General features: G+C 37.6%; 1 protein-coding gene across 5 annotated transcripts in view; it reads right to left on the reverse strand.

Annotated features, from left to right (window-relative positions):
* The window catches only part of C14H2orf42 (chromosome 14 C2orf42 homolog), a 35,319-nt gene that overhangs the window by 16,055 nt on the left and 1,144 nt on the right, over positions 1-18,120 (reverse strand). For all 5 annotated transcript variants that reach the window (XM_076832971.1, XM_076832967.1, XM_076832969.1 and 2 more), the window contains exons 2-5: positions 11,870-12,148; positions 10,288-11,122; positions 8,875-8,985; positions 4,045-4,149 (exon numbers count right to left, since the gene is read on the reverse strand). In XM_076832971.1, coding sequence (XP_076689086.1) covers positions 4,045-4,149; positions 8,875-8,985; positions 10,288-11,110 — 1,039 coding nt within the window. In that variant the 5' untranslated portion in view covers positions 11,111-11,122; positions 11,870-12,148. The remainder of the gene's footprint in view (positions 1-4,044; positions 4,150-8,874; positions 8,986-10,287; positions 11,123-11,869; positions 12,149-18,120) is intronic.

The raw sequence follows: 18,120 nt of genomic DNA on the forward strand, positions 1-18,120 counted from the left end.
GCTTGAGCCACATCCCCAGCCCCTGAAAGGGTCAAATCTTACAGCCCTAGAGTAAACAACTGGGAAGGGGCTGGGGATGTGGCTCAAGCAGTAGTGAGCTCGCCTAGCATGTGCGGGGCGCTGGGTTCGATTCTCAGCACCACATATAAATAAAATAAAGATGTTGTGTCCCCAGAAAACTAAAAGATAAATATTACTGGGAAATAACGTAACAAGTGGTGAGCTTGATGGGTACAGAGTTCAGAGTCTAGAGACTGTGGGACATAGGACCCCCATTCCATCATGTATCCAGGATCCATGTCTCAACTTCCTCTTCTCTAATATGAGGGAATGAATCTGGATGACCTCCAAATTCACAAATCGTTCACAGATCTACCATTCTACTCTATTTCTTCTCCTAAAATATCTTCACATGTGACAGACATGGTGGTACATGTCTGTAATCCCAGTACTTGGGAAACTGAGGCAGGAGAATTGCAAGTTTGAGGCCAACCTCAGCAATTTAGTAAGACCCTAAGAAACTTAGTAGAGCCTGTCTCAAAAAATAAAAAGAACTGGGGCCAGGTGCAGTGGTGTATGCCGATAATCCCAGCGATTTAGGAGGCTGGGGTAGGAGGATCAAGGTTTCAAAGCCAGCCTCAGCAACAGAAAGGTGCGAAGCAACTCAGTGAGACCCTGTCTCTAAATAAAATACAAAACAGAGGGCTTGGGTTGTGGCTCAGATGTAGATCACTTGCCTAGCATGTGTGAGGCATTGGGTTCGATCCTTAGCACCATGTAAAAATAAAATAAAGGTATTGTGTCTACCCACAACTAAAAAAATAAATGTTAAAAAAGAGAAAAAACTCTCATTTAAAAAACTAAAATAAAATACAAAATAGGGCTAGGGATGTGGCTCCATGGTTGAGTGCCCGAGTTCAATCCCTGGTACCACCTCCCCCCCAAAAAAAGAACTGGGGAAGTAGCTCAATGGTAAAGCACCATGGGTTCAATTTCCAGTACCAAAATAAATAAATAAATAAACAAACATTGCCATAACTCTATTCATTTAAACTAAAATTATATGTAAATACATACAATGATAATTTGAATGGAGGCCATTGTCCTTTTCTTTTTTAGTACAAGGGACTGAATCCAGAGGTACTTAACCACTGAGCCACAACTACAGTCCTTTCTATTTTTTATTAAAGCCTCATTAAGTTCCTGGGTCTGGCCTTGAACTTGCAATCCTTCTACCTCCCTCCTGAGTTGCTGGGATTATAGGAATGAGCCACAACACTCAGCATCTTTTTTCTATGCACTGAAAGAAGTGATGAAAAATTGTTCAAAATCTTCTATTTGATATTGTCCATGTTTACTTCCTGACTATCCAAAACCATAAATAGAAGGTGCAAGTTCTCAATAAAAGAGTTATAAATATTCAATATTATAATACCATATAGCATGTATTGGTCTTGTTTTAAATTCAGGGTATAAGAGTAAGGCTGATGTCCTGATTTTAATCTGTCAGTCATAGTATATGGCCAGCCACATTACAAGTATTCAATAAATACTGTCAAAATTGAACTAAATTATTTCTATATAATTTATATGAACAGTTGATTCCAAAATTTTCAAGCTTAGTTAATTCTGAGTAGAGAAGAGACACATTTAAATTCATAAATTATGTTCAAAATTAAGTCATTCTACTGGCTGTGGTGCCACATGCCTGTAATCCCAGCAGCTGAGATCAAAGGATCTCAAGTTTAAAGCCACCCTTAGAAATTTAGTGAGACTCTAAGCAATTTGAGACCCTGTCTCAAAATGAAAAACAATAGGGGGGCTGAGGATGTGGCTCAATGGTTAAACGCCCTGGGTTCAATCTCTGGAAAAAAAAAAAATTAAGTCATTCTGTCTCATTAATTCAGAGCAACAGTCATGCCACTGCTCTTAGATATGTTTTCAAGCTTCACTGACTTTGGAAACAGTCTATATTTTATCTTTCTCAACAAATACGTTTCACTGCATAATTGTAAAATATATTATTTTTTCCTTCTACTTTGAATTTCATACCAACTACATTATAGGTAAGAAGCAATAAAAGGAACACACACACAGTTTAAAAAATACCTGCTACCAAAACATGTTAGTAATTTTTGTTTTTATAGTGCTGGCATTCAGGGCCTCACAAATGCTAAGTAAGTGTCCTACCACTGAGCTACACCCACAGTCCCATGTCAGTAATTTTTAATTTAAAAATATAATTTAGGGGCTAGAAGTGTAGTTCAATCGTAGCATGTGTAAAGCCCCAGGTTCATTCCTCAGCACTGTAAAAACAAAATACATAATTTGGTTTTTTGTTTATTTGTTTTTAGAAATCTCTAAGGCCTTTGTGTGTGTGTATGTGGGGGAGGTAACAGGGAATAAACCCAGTGGCGTTCCACACTGAGTTAGATCCCCAGCCTTTTTCGTGTTTTTTTTTTTTTTTTTTTTTTTTTTTTAATATTTTTTAGTTGTCAGTGGATCTTTATTTTATTTATTTGTATGCGGTGCTGAGAATTGAACCCAGGGCTTCAAATATGTTAGGCAAGTGCTCTACACTAAGGACAACCCCAGCCCCCATTTTCATTTTTGAGATAGTATGTTACTAAGTTGCAGAGGCTGGCCTCAAATTTATGACCCTCTTGCCTTAGCTTCCAAAGCAGCTGGCAAGTAGCTGGGTGTGTGCGCATAGAGTTCCATGCAATATTTTCATGCACTACCATGCCCAGCTTTTTTTTTTTTTTTTTTTTGTACTGGGGATTAAATCCAGGGGCACAGTACTACTGAGTTATATCCCCATCCCTTTTTGTTCTTTTATTTTGAAACAGGGTCTCACTTAGTTGCTTAGGGATTTGCTAAAATGCCAAGTCTGGCCTTGAACTTGTGATCCTCTGTCTTAGCCTGCTGAGAGGCTGAGATTACAGGCGTGCACCACTGTGCCTGGCTTCATGCCCAGCTTTAAGGCTTTTCTTTTTTTTTTTTTTTTTTCCTAATATTTATTTTTTAGTTGTAGCTGGACACAATATCTTTATTTATTTATTTATTTATATGTAGTGCTGAGGATCAAACCCAGGGCCTAATGCTGAGCCACAATCCCAGCCCCCAGCTTTAAGACTTTTCAAGTGCTGTTTAAAAACATTTTTGAGTCAGGTGCAGTGGCACACACCTGTACTCCCAGTGGCTCGGAAGGCTGAGACAAGAGGATCATGAATTCAAAGCCAGATTCAGCAATGTCGAGACACTTAGCAACTCATTGAGACCCTGTCTCTAAATAAAATACAAAATAGGGCTGGGGATGTGGCTCAGTGGTTGAGTGCCTCTGTGTGGCTTGGGAGGCTGAGGCACGAGGATTGAGAGTTCAAAGCCAGCCTCAGCAAAAGCAAGATGCTACACAACTCAGTGAGACCCTGTCTCTTAATAAAATACAAAATAGGGCTGGGGATGTGGCTCAGTGGTTGAGTGCCACTGATTAAATCCCTGGTACTCCCCGAACAAAACAAAACCAAAAACATTTTTGAGATAATTATATATGTAATTATAAGAAACTTAAAGTTTATATACCCTACACCCAGATTTCCCCAATAATATTTTGTAAAATTACAGTACAATAGCACAATCAGGACAACGACAAGGAGGCAATCCAGTGAGTTTATTCATATTTCACCCATTTTACATGGACTTGTGTGGTGTGTGTGTATAGTTCCATGCAATATTATCATGTGTAGATTTGTGTGACTGCCACTACAGACAATACATAAAACAATTCTGTCCCAAGACTCCTTTCTATTCACCACACCTGGCAGCATCTATTAATCTATTTTTGGTCTCTATGATTTTAGTTATAATTTATTTTTGATCATGATTTGAAATTGTTGGAAAAGGAAAGACCCGAGCTCAGATAAATTCATATACAAGTGTTTATAATATCAGCACTTTTTGGGAGAGACAACATGCAGCATGTCTTGATTATACTGCTTCTGACTTTATCACCACTGCAGCCTATTCTAGGGAAGGGAAACTTACCCTGCCTTTTTAATGAAGAAGCAACCACGGGTTTTTTCAGGCCACTCTTCCTTAGATTACTGCTCACTGCATCTGGAGGCATTAGTGAATTGTTCATCTGTGCACCTGAATCACAAATCATTCACAGTATTTAAACATATCTGCAGAATATATATTGACTAGATATTAATTTCTAAGGATTCTAAAACATATAATCAATCTGTCTTTGCTAATTTCTAGGCTACCTTCACAGGTTTGTTTGCTTTTTAAATTTATATATGACAGTGGAATGCACTACAATTTATATTACACATATTAGAACACAATTTTTCATATCTCTGGTTGTATACAAAGTATAGTCACACCAATTCGTGTCTTCATACATGTACTTTGGATAATGATGACCATCATATTCCACCATCATTTTTAACCCCATGCCCTCCCTTCCCTTTCCACCCCTCTGCGCTATCTAGAGTTTGTCTATTCCTTCCATGCTTCCCCTCCCTATCCCACCATGAATCAGCCTCCTTGTAACAGAGAAAACATTCAGCATTTGGTTTGTTGGGATTGGCTAACTTCACTTAGCATTATCTCCTCCAACGCCATCCATTTACCTGCAAATGCCATGATTTTATTCTCAATCCTTAGCAGGAAGAATGAAGCAGGTGACATCACTATACCAGACCTTAAACTATACTACAGAGCAATAGTAACAAAAACAGCATGGTATTAGCACCAAAACAGACTGGTAAACCAATGGTCAGAATAGAGGACACAGAGACTAACCCACAAAATTACAATTATATTATATCAGACAAAGGTGCCAAAGACATGCATTGGAGAAAAGATAGCCTCTTTAACAAATGGTGCTGGGAAAACTGGAAATCTATATGCAACAAAATGAAACTAAACTCCTATCTCTCACCATGCACAAAACTCAACTCAAAATGGATCAAGGACCTAGGAATAAAACCAGAGATCCTGCATCTAATAGAAGAAAAAGTAGATCCTAATCTCCATTATGTGGGATTAGACCCCAATTTCCTTAATAAGGCTCCTATGGCACAAGAATTAAAATCAAGAATCAAATGAAATGGATTCAAACTAAAAAGCTTCTTCTCAGCAAAAGAAACAATCAATGAGGTGAATAGAGAGCCTACAGAATGGGAGCAAATATTTACCACAAGCCATCAGATACAGCACTAATCTCTAGGATATATAAAGAACTCAAAAACTTAACACCAAAAAAGAAATAACCCAATCAATAAATGGGCCAAGGACCTGAATAGACACTTCTCAGAAGATGATATATAATCAATCAACAAATATATGAAGAAATGTTCATCATCGCTAGCAATTAGAGAAATGCAAGGCAAAACTACTCTAAGATTTCACCTCACTCCAGTCAGAATATCAGGTATTATGAATACCAACAACAATAAGTGTTGGCAAGGATGTGGGGAAAAAGGTACATTCACACACTGCTGGTGGGACTGCAAATTGGTGCAGCCATATGGAAAGCAGTATGGAGATTCCTTGGAAAATTGGGAATGAACTACCATTTGACCCAGCTATCCCTCTCCTCGGTCTATACCCAAAGGACTTAAAAACAGCATACACAGCCACATCAGTGTTTATAGCAGCACAATTCACAATAGCTAAATTGTGGAACCAACCTAGATGAATGGATAAAAAAAAAATGTGGCATTTATACACAGTGGAATATTAGTTAGCTTCACAGTTTTAAAAGGAATTAGTACTTTTTTTTTTTTTTTTCTTCTTCTGGTGCTGGGGATCGAACCCAGGGCCTCATGCTAGGTAAGTGCCTTACCACTGAGCTACATCCCCAGCTCCTAGCATTAACCATTTACACATACAACTTAAACTTTTTATGCTCTTTATAGGAAATTGGAGGGTAGGGGATAGAAGTAAACGGAAAAAAAAAAAGAAGTCACCCACTGTTCTCACCTCTCAGATAATCATAACTAACTTTCCAGGGACCTATATTCTATTTTCTTTTGTCACTAGTTTGTTTTGCTAGTTTTGTGATTTTTAAGTAACTATAATTGTATCAGGATTGCCAGATTAGCAAAAAATTTTCTTTTGAATTTCTGAATAAGCAATAAATAATTTTTTAAATATGTTCCAAATGTTACATGGGAGGTATTTATACTAACAATTGTTATTTATCTTAAATTCAAGTTTGAGCACTCTGTACTTTATCTGAGCATATGAATGACCTAAACACTTCCTCAATTCTGGTTTTTGTTTTGTTTTGCAGTATTGAGTATTGAACCCATGCGTTTTTGGTAACCACTGAACTGCATCTCTAGCCCTTTTTAATTTTAATTTAATTTTTTGTGGAGGTGAGCACCAGGGATAGAACTCAGAAGCACTTTACCACTGACTCACATCCCCAGCCCTATTTTGTATTTCACTTAGAGACAGGGTCCTCACTGAGTTGCTTAGCCCCTTGCTTTTGATGAAGTTGGCTTTGAACTCGAGATCCTGCTGCCTCGGCCTCTTGATCCTCTGGGATTACAGCCGTGCACACCATGCTCTGCCTTTTTATTTTTCATTTTTAGACAGAATCTCACTAAACTGCTGAGGCTGGCCTTGAATTTAGGATCGTTCTGCCTCAGGCTGCTGAGTTCATTGGGATTATGGGCATGTGCCATGACACCTTACCATTTTAAGATTCTTAACAAATACTGCAAGCTATTTTTTTTAAATGATTTTAACAACTTATACCACATTAGCCATGCCCAAGACCCCAGACTTTTGTGTTGTGGAGGTGAGGGTATTGGGATTGAACTTCAGGGCTTATGACCACTGAGCCCCAGCCCCAGCCCTTTTTTGTATTTTGAAACAAGGTCTCACTGAGTTGCTTAGCACCTTGCTTTTTGCTGAGGCTGGCTTTGAACTCCACTCCTCCTGCCTCAGTCTCCCCAGCTACTGGGATTACAGGTGTGTGCCACCACGCCCATCTAAGACCCCAGATTTCACCTTTGCCTGTGGTCTCATCATTTTTAAAAAATCTTTGCTAATTTGGTTGCAAAAGTTATTTAGTTTCACTTTTGAATTTCTAAAAGGCTTGCATGAGTCTATTTACTAGTGAATTTGCAATTTGTTACACATGCATGCAGTGGATATTTTCTTTCCGTTTAGATTTCTTTTTTGTGTGTGTGTGGTGCTAGGGATTGAACCCAGGGCCTTGTACATGCAAGGCAAGCACTCTACCAACTGAGCTATATCCCAAGCCCTTGTTTAGATTTCTTGAAATTTATTTACTAGGGTATTTCAACATTTTTACAGATTTATATGAGTCCTTAACTGACATTAAATATTTGAATTAATATGTTTATATATGTGCATAGATGGTTCCTGATTTATGATGGTTTCACTTAGGAATCTTTGACTTTACTATGATATGAAAACCATTCATGTTCAGTAAAAACCCTAATTTGAATTTTCATCTTTTCCTGGGTTAGCAATATGTGGTATAATTCTCTGTGAGTGGCAGTGAGGTACAGATCCCAGTTAGTCACAAGATCCCTAGGGGAAACAATGGATACTCCACAGTGTACTATGTCACTAAGCTATGATGTTTGATAGATTAGTATATTAGATACTTTTTCCTTTAAGATATTTTTAATTTATGATGAGTTTATCAGAATGTAACCTTCATAAGTCAAGGAACATTGGGTATAAGTATTTGTGTGTTATATATCTCCGCTTGCTGAAAATACAAGCAAACTGTATTCCTAAATTAGAGTGAGAAATATAACTGTTATATTTTTACAAGTTTTTGATTTTGGAGATTGAATCCAGGGCCTTGTGTATGCTAAACACATGTTCTTCAACTGAACTATACCTTCAGCCCATCAGTTTTTTAAAGTCCTCTGTGAAGGAAAACTTCAAAATGTTATCCTAAGGCACATTAAAGTATAATAAGATTAGTCTGACTTTAGGGTTGGGATTGTGGCTCAGTAGTAGAGTGCTCGCCTAGCAGGCATTAGGCACTGGGTTCGATCCTCAGCACCACATAAAAATAAAACAAAGATATTGTGTCCACCTAAAACTAAAAAATAAATATTAAAAAACAAAAAGATTAGTCTGACTTTAAATTTGGTTGGATCTTACTTTTGGTCAGTAGAAGCAACTTTCAGCTTGACTTGATAAAGAATTATCAATGGAGGGCTGGTGTTTAGCTCAGTAGTAGAGTGGTTGCCTAGCATGTGTAAGGCACTGGGTTCGATCCTTAGCATCATATAAAAATTTAATAAATAGGGCTGGGGTTATAGCTCAGTGGTACAGCGCTTGCCTACCACATGTGAGGCACTGGGTTTGATTCTCAGTACCACATATAAATAAATAAAATAAAGGTCCATTGACAACTAATTTTTTTAAAAAAATTAAATAAACAAACAGAATAAAGGTACTGTGTCCATCTTTAAAAAAAGGAATTATCAATGGGTAATAAAAAAGTCATAAAAAGGTCTGGGGTTGTAGCTCAGTGGTAATATGTTTGTCTAGCATATGTAAGGCCTTGGGTTCAATCCCTAGCACCAAACACACACACACACACACACACACACACACACACACACACACGACTCCATAAGAACAAAAATGACTTCTCATAATTTCTAAGATTCAAGGAAAGATTCAAAACAGTAAAATGATGGGCTGAGGATTAGCTTAGTGGTAGAGCACTTCCTTAGCATGTTCAGGGACATGGTCTCAATCCCCAGCACTACAAATACATGCCCATACTCACACCTACACACAACTACCTATAAAACAATACCCAGAGACTCTACCACCAAAAGAAACAAAATAGTTCCTCACCAGATACTTCATCCTTTTTCCTCTTCTTTGGCTTGGAGGCAGTAGACTCACAAGTTGATACAGATGATTCTGAATGGCAACCTATTTGGGGCACAATAATCTCTTTTAGACCTAAAAAATAAAAAAGATTTCTGAATTATTAATACTATCCAAGAGTAAGTATGGGCCCCCATTTAGAGAAAAACTAATTTATAAAAATCTAAATCCCCAACACAAAAGATGGAATGATTGCTGCTTTAAAATAAGTTCCTTGAGCCTGGCCTGATGGTGCATACCTTTAATTCCAGTGCCTTGGGATGCTGAGGCAGGAGGATCACAAGTTGGAAACCAGCCTCAGCAACTTAGTGATACCTTGCCTTAAAAAAATAAAAAGGGGGTTGGGGTTGTAGCTCAGTGGTAGAGTGCTTGCCTAGGATATGTGAGGCCCTGGGTTCAATCCTCAGCACCACATATAATAAATAAACAAAATAAAGGCATTATGTCCACCTACAACTAAAAATAAATTAAATAAATACAAAGGGCTGGGGTTATAACTTGGTCATAAAGCACCCTGGGTTCAATCCACAGTACCACATAAAAATAATGATAAAAATAAGTTCCTTGAAAAAATTCCCCAAAACATACGCATTTATTCATAGATCATTAACTTGATAGAAGACTCTACTACAGAGTAATATAAAACTAAAAGTTGGGAGCGGCTACCTGTTAATTATCATGAAGAAAATCATGAAGAAATTAAAAGTGTACAGCTGGGCATAGTGGCACATGCCTGTAATTTTAGCAACTTGGGAGGCTGAGGCAGGATTTTAAGTTGGAGGTCATCCTCGGCAACTTAGATCCTATCTAAAAACAAAAATTAAAAAAAGGGCTGGTAATGTAGTTCCATGGTACAGGGCCCTTGGGATTGATCCCCAGTATCAGAGTATCAGTACTGCCAAAAAAAAAAAAAAAAAAAAAAAAAAAAAAATATATATATATATATATATATATATATATATATATATATGTACATGAAAACACGAGACTTGATGAAGAAGCTTCTAAAGGTCTTTTGATTAAGGTGCTAGTTTTCCCTCATCTTCAGGTAGGAAACAAGAGTGAAAGGGATTTGTTCTTTTTTGCTGTTGCTGTTAACATAAAACAACTGTGAAGTAAAACAAAGTAAAGCTAAGTTTGCTAGATTTATTGCCTCAATAAAAATGCCCAACTCTCTTCATCAAATTTATCCATCCAACAAATCAACCAAGCAATCAACCTTTATGCTGACTGGGATTAAAAGAAGGAATGCTTTTCATTTGAATTATCCAGCAACTGTTTCTGAAGGTTGCCAGAACAATCTCCAAATCTATCAGTGAAACTCTTTCATTGCTATTTTAGAAAAACAGAGAACTACACGTCAATCATACCACCTACCGCTGGAATCAAAATTTAGGAAGTCTGAGAATTCCTGAGCCAATGTCTCATCACTGGCAAAGGCACAGATGCAAGCAAAGAAATGAATGCATCTCTGGGATGCCTCTTCCTTAGAAGAACTTGACTTGTGCGATTTTAGAGTCTGACAGGAGCAGAAGAAGCGGCGCTCAGGCAAGCTTTTGGCACTGATTTTCTGCACAAAAGATGTATGCAAATATCCCAAACTATGCTTCTGGCTTGCCTTGCATTTCACCACCAAGATGTTTTTAGTAATCCTCTGTACCAGGGGACCCGTGGGTTCTGTGGCCAACTGCCAAATGGTCTGTTTGGTTTCTGGGGAGGCCTGCATGGCATTCAAGACTGAACTCTTCAGGGTCAGAGGGGTAGCTTCTGCCTGGCAATTCACTGCCAGTTTGATGTGTTGGCATTGGTTTTCCACAACGCCTTGGGTAGCAGCTTTCAGGCAGGATGGGACGTAACACCGTCCAGAGCTCAGCTGTGTGATGATAGTTCCATCTACTGTCTGGATTGTCGTCTCTGAAACACCAAGCTCCACAAAGCATCGGTAATCAGGACCCCGGTCTCTTTGCCGTACAGAGTAGACCTGCAGATCAGAGCCTGTGATGATTTTGACAGCTTCAACACTAGGCTGCTTCCGTGCACCATAGCGAAATATGGTTCCACATGTCTTGTTCTTACAGCTCAGGCCCCGGGTTCCATTGTATGTGCCGCAGCGGGGACACTTTCTGATTCCCCTCAATGTGGCCTTCCCCAAGTCAGACAAAAAAGCTGGGACTTTAGTCCTCAGAGAATTTGGTTCCATTTTTCACAGGCCCTAGGAAGACAAGCCCATTAGGATGAGTACACAGTCACACACACACACACACACACACACACACACACACACACAGCTGAAGTCACTTGTAATATTTAGCATAGTGTGTATAAACTATCCAATATTTTGAAATCATATCACAAAACAACATTAATCTAAATCATCAAATGAAATAAAAAGTGGATAAAACTGGGGCTGGGGTTGTGGCTCAGTGGTAGAACACTTGTCTAGCACATGTGAGACACTGGATTCGATCCTCAGCATCACAAAATAAAGGTATTGTGTTCAGCTACAACTAAAAAATATACTTAAAATAAATTGGATAAAACTTTTCTTTCTACTTCTCTATACGTTTAAAAAATTCTACTGTAGCAACCAAAGCATTTTTCCATGATCTGTTCTGTATAGCATTTGAAGTTATTTCACCAAATTTGTTTTATCTGGGTTTTTGTTTTGTTTTTTGGTACTAGGGGCATTCTACCACTGAGATACAGCCCCAACCCTTAAAAAATTTTTTTTTGGTAAATTGTGAGGCAAGGTCTTGCTAAACTGCCCAGTCTGGCCTTGAACTTAGGATCCTCCTGCATCAGCCTCCCAAATCACCGTGATTACAGGTGAGCACAACCACATGTAGCTATTTAATCAAATCTTGAATGCATAGATGTTTAACTTAAGCAAGGACTAGAGAACAGGAAAGACAGATTCTTTCTCTTTCTCCATTTCCCATAAAACCCAGTCCAGTCCTACCTGTACTAGCTGCCAGGGCATCTGAAAAACAGTGTAACCTGAATTTATAAGACTTAAAGTGTGTTTCATTAGTTTGTGATGATCAGAGAGGACAGGTAAAGGCATGATCATTTGCAGAGTAAATGATACTGCTTAACACAAAGTCTTCTCAATTTTGAATTCTATGGTGTAACAATGCAGACATTCTGCCTCCTCCTTCTTGACCAGCCAATCGCAAAGCTCCTGCCCAATTTTCCACAGTCAAAGATTCCCACTTCCCTAAGTGGAGATTTTGGTGGTCTACAAGTAAAACAAGAAAAAAAAAATATTAATATCATACAAAGATGAGATGGTTCAGACAGAATACAGGCTGGGAGTACAGTTCAGTAGTAGAGCACAAACTTAGCATGAGTGAGAGCCTGGGTTCAATCCTCAGCGCGCACACACACACACACACACAAAAAAAAAAAAGATAACAAAAGAAATAAAAATCACAGAAGCTAAGTTTTTCACAATTATTTGAGAAATAGTTGACAAATTGTTATAGAAATGGTTAAATATTTTATACTTCTAACTTCAAGAAAGTGAAACAAAGTTAACTTTACTCCACCTCCAGTTGACAAGAACAACTAGAGCCATGATATAGAATTGGCCAAATGCTCATCTTTCCTAAAAGTAATATATTACATTCCTAAGAGTGCTTTATGGCTAGGCTTCCTGTTGCCATGTCCTGAGCTGCTTTCCTCCACCATAATCTTCTACCATGATGTTCTGCCTCATCTCTGGCCCCAAGGAATGGAGTCGGCCATCCATGGACTAAGACCTCTAAAACCTAGATCATCATCATTGTAAAGAGGCAAGCTTGTCACCACACCCATCCAGTGCATAATTTAACTGTGGATTCTTTGCAAACACAGCTGCAATTGGCGTTTGTCTTCTGCAAAAGATTCACACAGTGAAAAGGTGTTTGATGGTGGAAGTCTCTAATCTCACTTATCAATGTTGTATTTTCAAGTCCACAAAGGTGCTAAAGGAAACAAAAAGAGCCTGTCTTTAGAGGAGATGGTAAAACTGAAGATGGAAAATGAGCTGGAGTATAATTTTTGTAATTAATGCCAAGGAGAACAACCAGATCCTTCATGAAATATTTGTTGGTATTAAATTTAAATAAGACTAGAAAATTTGAAGTCAGATATAAATGTCAACTATTATGATTTTTACAAGACAGCAAAACTATGAAACAGAAAAACATTTATTTAATGAACACTGATTGACCAGGTACTGTTAAAAAAAAGAGTGCTTTACATTCTCTAGATTGCTTTCACATTCATTATTTCATTTGGATTTCACAATATATCTCATTTAAGCCAAACAATTGCTCTACAGATGAAAATAAAAAAAAAAATATGTAATTCCTTCCTTTCCAGCCAGCAATATTGGCAATGCTGTTTCTGCAAACACACAAAAATCTAAGAGTACCAAGTTTCTACCTGTGATTTTCCCCCTCAATATTATGAAAAATTTCAAAGATATAAAATTATACAGTGAGTTCCTCATGTGCCCACCCATTGAGTTTTACAATTAACATTTTATTATATTTGCTTTATTATGTCTAGTAATCCTTCCTTCTGTCAGTTCCTCTCATATTTTGATGTATTTCAAATTAAAAGCCCCGCATGGTGACATACACCTGTAATCCCAGCAGTTTGGGAGGCTAAGGAAGAAGGATCCTGAGTTCAAAGCCAGCCTCAAAAACTTAGCGAAGCCCTAAGCAACTCAGCAAGACTGTGTCTCTAATTAAATAAAAAAAAAAGGGCTGGGGATGTGGCTCAGTGGTAAAGTGCCCCTGGTTCAATCTCTGGTACACACACACACACACACACACACACACACACACACAAATTCCAACAACAAAAAACAAAAACAAAGCAAATAACAAGTTTGGCATGGATATCATTATCTAAATATTTATTTATACAGTACTGGGTTTAACTCAAGAGCACTCTTACTACTGAGCTACATCCTCAACTGTTTTTACTTTTTTATTTTGAAACAGGGTCTCAATAAATTGCTGAGGCTAGCCTCAAACTTGCTATCATCCATCTTCAGTCCCCCTAGTCACAGGGATCACAGGCATGCACTGCCACACCTGGTTAACATTTAATGTTTTAAATATTGAATTTTAATGCTTTTTAAAAAAGTAATCTGATTTTTAAATTAGCAGTTAGCATTGTTTTCCCCCCAATTTCAAAGGACGATTTACTTTTTTTTTTTTTTTTTTTTGGAACATTGATTGAACCACTTAGCCACATCTGTAGACCTTTTTATTTTGAAATGATTTGGCTAAATTGCCAAGGCTGGCTTTGAATTTGCAATCCTCTTGCCTCAGCCTCCTGACTCACTGGGATTACAGTCGTGTACTTCCATTCCCAGCTTTTGCTGTTTGCTTTATGCCCTGTAGAAGGCAACTTGCTAGTATCTTTCAAAATTACAACTGCATATTTGTTCTTTGGGAACCTAGGACTTGGCACATGTCAGATAAGTGCTCTATCACTGAGTTACAGCCCCAGCCCTGCATATTTCTTAAAAACAACAATCAACAACAACAACAAAAGATTTTCATGGGCTGAGGATGTAGTTCAAAGGCAGACTGCTTGCCTAACATGTCTAAGACCCTGAGTTCAATCCCCAGCACTGAAAAAAATAAATAAATAAAAAAGTTCAACTTTGGAACTTATTTTGTAGAAAAGCTACAAAGATAGTACAAAGAATTCCTGTATATGCTTCACCCAGTTTTCCCCTAAGATTAATATCTTACATAACTATGAGACATCTGTCACAATAAGGTTTAACACTGGTGCAATACGACTCACTCTACTACAGACTTCATTTGGATTTCACCAATTTTTCTAATGCCTTCTTTTTAAAAGAATAAACTGTCTACTTTAGAATAATTATAGATTTTCTGAAAAGCTGCAGATAGAATAGAGTTTGCAGATACCCCTAACTCATATTCTTCTGACATTAACCAATAGTGATGTACTACATATTACCACAGGACATTTGTCAAAACTAAGAAACCAGCAGAGGCACCTTATTAACTGAACTCCAGTCTTAGTCTTTTTTCTCTCCAGGAGTCAATCCAAAATATCACATTACATTTAGCTATCACATCTCCTTAGTCTTCACAGGCCTGTGAGTTACTATGTTTCCTTGGTCTTAATAATCCTAACATATTTTGAAGAGTCAGGAATTTTATAGAATGTTCCTCAATTTAAGGTTGCTGATATTTCCTCTGCATACTCCTTTAGTATAATTCCACTAATAAGAATTTATCTTACAGATTCCCACATGTGTAAATGAGGGAAATATAAAGCTACTCACAAGCACTTTTGTTAACAGTAGAGCTCACAAATACCTAATGTCCTTCATAGATGAAACTGGATAAATTAATTATGTCATACATATACATACATATATGTAAAATGGAATACTTTCCCAAAAGTAAGCTTTCCTTATAGCTTTAAAAAAACAAAAGCCAGGCACAATGGCACACACCTGTAATCCCAGTGATTCAGGAGGCTGAGGAAGGAGGATCACATGTTCAAGGTTAGCCTCTGCAATTTAGTGAGACCCTCAGCAACTTAACAAAACTGTCTCAAAAACAAAAATATAAACAAACAAATAACAACAACAACAACAACAACAACAAAACCCAGGGGATATAGCTCAGTGATAAAGCACCCTTTTGTCCAATCTCCAGGTTACAAAAAAAAAAAAAAAAAAAACTTGGGGATGTAGCTTAGTGGTGCCAATCCCCAGCAACACACACACACACACACACACACACACATACACACAAAGTACATATTTGTGGATACCATGTAATGTCTCAATATATGTAAACATTGTATAATGTTCAAATCAGAATAAACATATCTATCTCTTCTATAAATATATAAACATTCTAAGATACTGCCAAACTGTTGATAACAACATGGCTGTACCATTTTACATTTTCTCCAACAACCCAAAAGGATTCCCACTTTTCTACCCCTGGCCAGTGCTTGTTATAGTCTTCTTCATTATGGCCATTTGATTAGTGGACCTAAAATGGTATCTCACCATGGTTTTATTTACAAATCTCTAATGAATAATAATGTTGCGCCACCTTTCTCATGCTTAGGTAATCATATGGAATATTTATGCTATATCAAAGAAGCCAGACACTAAAGACCACATGTTATGTGATTCCATTTAAATAAAATATCCAGAATAGCAAAGTATATAGAGATGAAAGCAAATTAGTAAACTGGACATAGTGGTGCATGCCAATAATCCCAGACTTGGGAGGCTGAGGCAGGAGGATCCTGAGCTTGAGACTACCCTCATCAATTTAGTGAGACCCTCAGCAACTTAGTGAGACCCTGACTCAAAATAAAAAGGGCTGGAAATGTCACTCAGTGATAAGTGCCCCAGAGTTCAATCCCTAGTCCTAAAACATAAATTAAAAATAAAAGAAAGCATATTCGTGGCTGCCACAGCTGGAAGAAAGGGGAAATTGACAGTAACTGCTAATGGGTATGAGGTTTCTTTCTGGAGTGATGAAAGGCTGTATAACTTTGTGGATATACTAAAACCTTTAAATTGTAACACCTTTTAAAAGGGTAAATTTTGTTATATGAATATATATTTTTTTAAATATTTATTTATTTTTTGGTTTTTGGCGGACACAATGTCTTTGTTTGTATGTGGTGCTGAGGATCGAACCCGGGCCGCATGCATGCCAGGTGAGCACGCTACTGCTTGAGCCACATCCCCAGCCCCTATATGAATATTTTAATAAAGCTGTTATTATTTTTAAAAAGACAAAAATATTTGGAATTCAAATGCCAAAGGTCTAATTTCCTAGTTTTAAAAAAACAATAAGAAAGGGCTGGGGTTATGACTCAGTGGTAGAGTGCTTGCTTAGCATGAACAAGGCACTGGGTTCGATCCTCAGCACCACATAAATATAAAATGAAGATATTATGTCCAGGGGCTGGGGATATGGCTCAAGTAGTAGCGTGCTCACCTGGCATGCGTGAGGCACTGGGTTTGATCCTCAGCACCACAAAAAAATAAAATAAAGATATTGTGTCCACCTAAAGCTAAAAAATAAATATTAAAAAAATCATTATGTCCACCTAAAACTAAGAAATAAACATTTAAAAAAATAAGGAAAAGAAATCCACTAGAAAAAAGGAGAAAAGACATTAAAAAAAGGTTGAGAACAAGAAAAAATAAACGTGATTTTAAATATGTGAAGATACTCAACCTTATAGTAAGGAAGAGGCAAATTAAAACAAGGTAACATGGTAAGTACAGCTCTGTGGGAAAGTATTTGTTCCACATGCTCAAAGCTCTAGGTTCAATCCCCAGCACCACAAAGTGAAAAACAAAAAAGACAACAACAGCAAAAAACCCACACAAACACAAAAAAGCCAAGATAACACTTTGGCAAAGTGGAAAAAAAAGAAGAAAATTATCACTGTATTCATGAGAATGTGGAGAAACATTCTATACTGTTATTGTAAAACTCTTGGAAGAGATATAAATACAATAAATGTCATATACATACTTTGCCTTAACAATTCCACTTATGATATTGCATGTATCCTCACATGTGCAAAAAAGTATATAAAGGGATACTCACTGAAGAACTGTCCATAAATGCAGAACTATAAAAACAGTCTAAGAGCTCATCAATAGAGAACTGACATAAGAAAATTTTAGTGTAATCACACAATATGCTATTTTTTTTTTTTTTTTAAAGAGTGAGAGAGAGGAGAGAGAGGGAGAGAGAATTTTAATATTTATTTTTTTTTAGTATTTGGCGGACACAACATCTTTGTCTGTATGTGGTGCTGAGGATCGAACCCGGGCCGCACGCATGCCAGGCGAGCGCGCTACCTCTTGAGCCATATCCCCAGCCCACACACAATATGCTATTAAAAAGAATCAGACAACAGCCAGGTTTGGTGCAGACCTATATCTCAAGCTACTCAAGAGGCTGGGGCAGGAGGACTGTTCCAGGACAGTTCTGCAACTTGGTGAGACCGTCTCAAAATAAAAAAATGAAAAGGGCTGGAAATGTAGCTCAGTGATAAAGCACTTCTGGGGTCAGTCCCAAGTACAGGGGGGGGGGGAACATATCTGGGGATGTAACTTAAAAGTAGAACACTTCTGATCTGGATCCCCATACTGTAAAACAAGAACTGAACAGATGTATG

Source organism: Callospermophilus lateralis, chromosome 14, assembly GCF_048772815.1.
Source record: "Callospermophilus lateralis isolate mCalLat2 chromosome 14, mCalLat2.hap1, whole genome shotgun sequence".
In the NCBI taxonomy this organism is placed as follows: Eukaryota; Metazoa; Chordata; class Mammalia; order Rodentia; family Sciuridae; genus Callospermophilus; species Callospermophilus lateralis.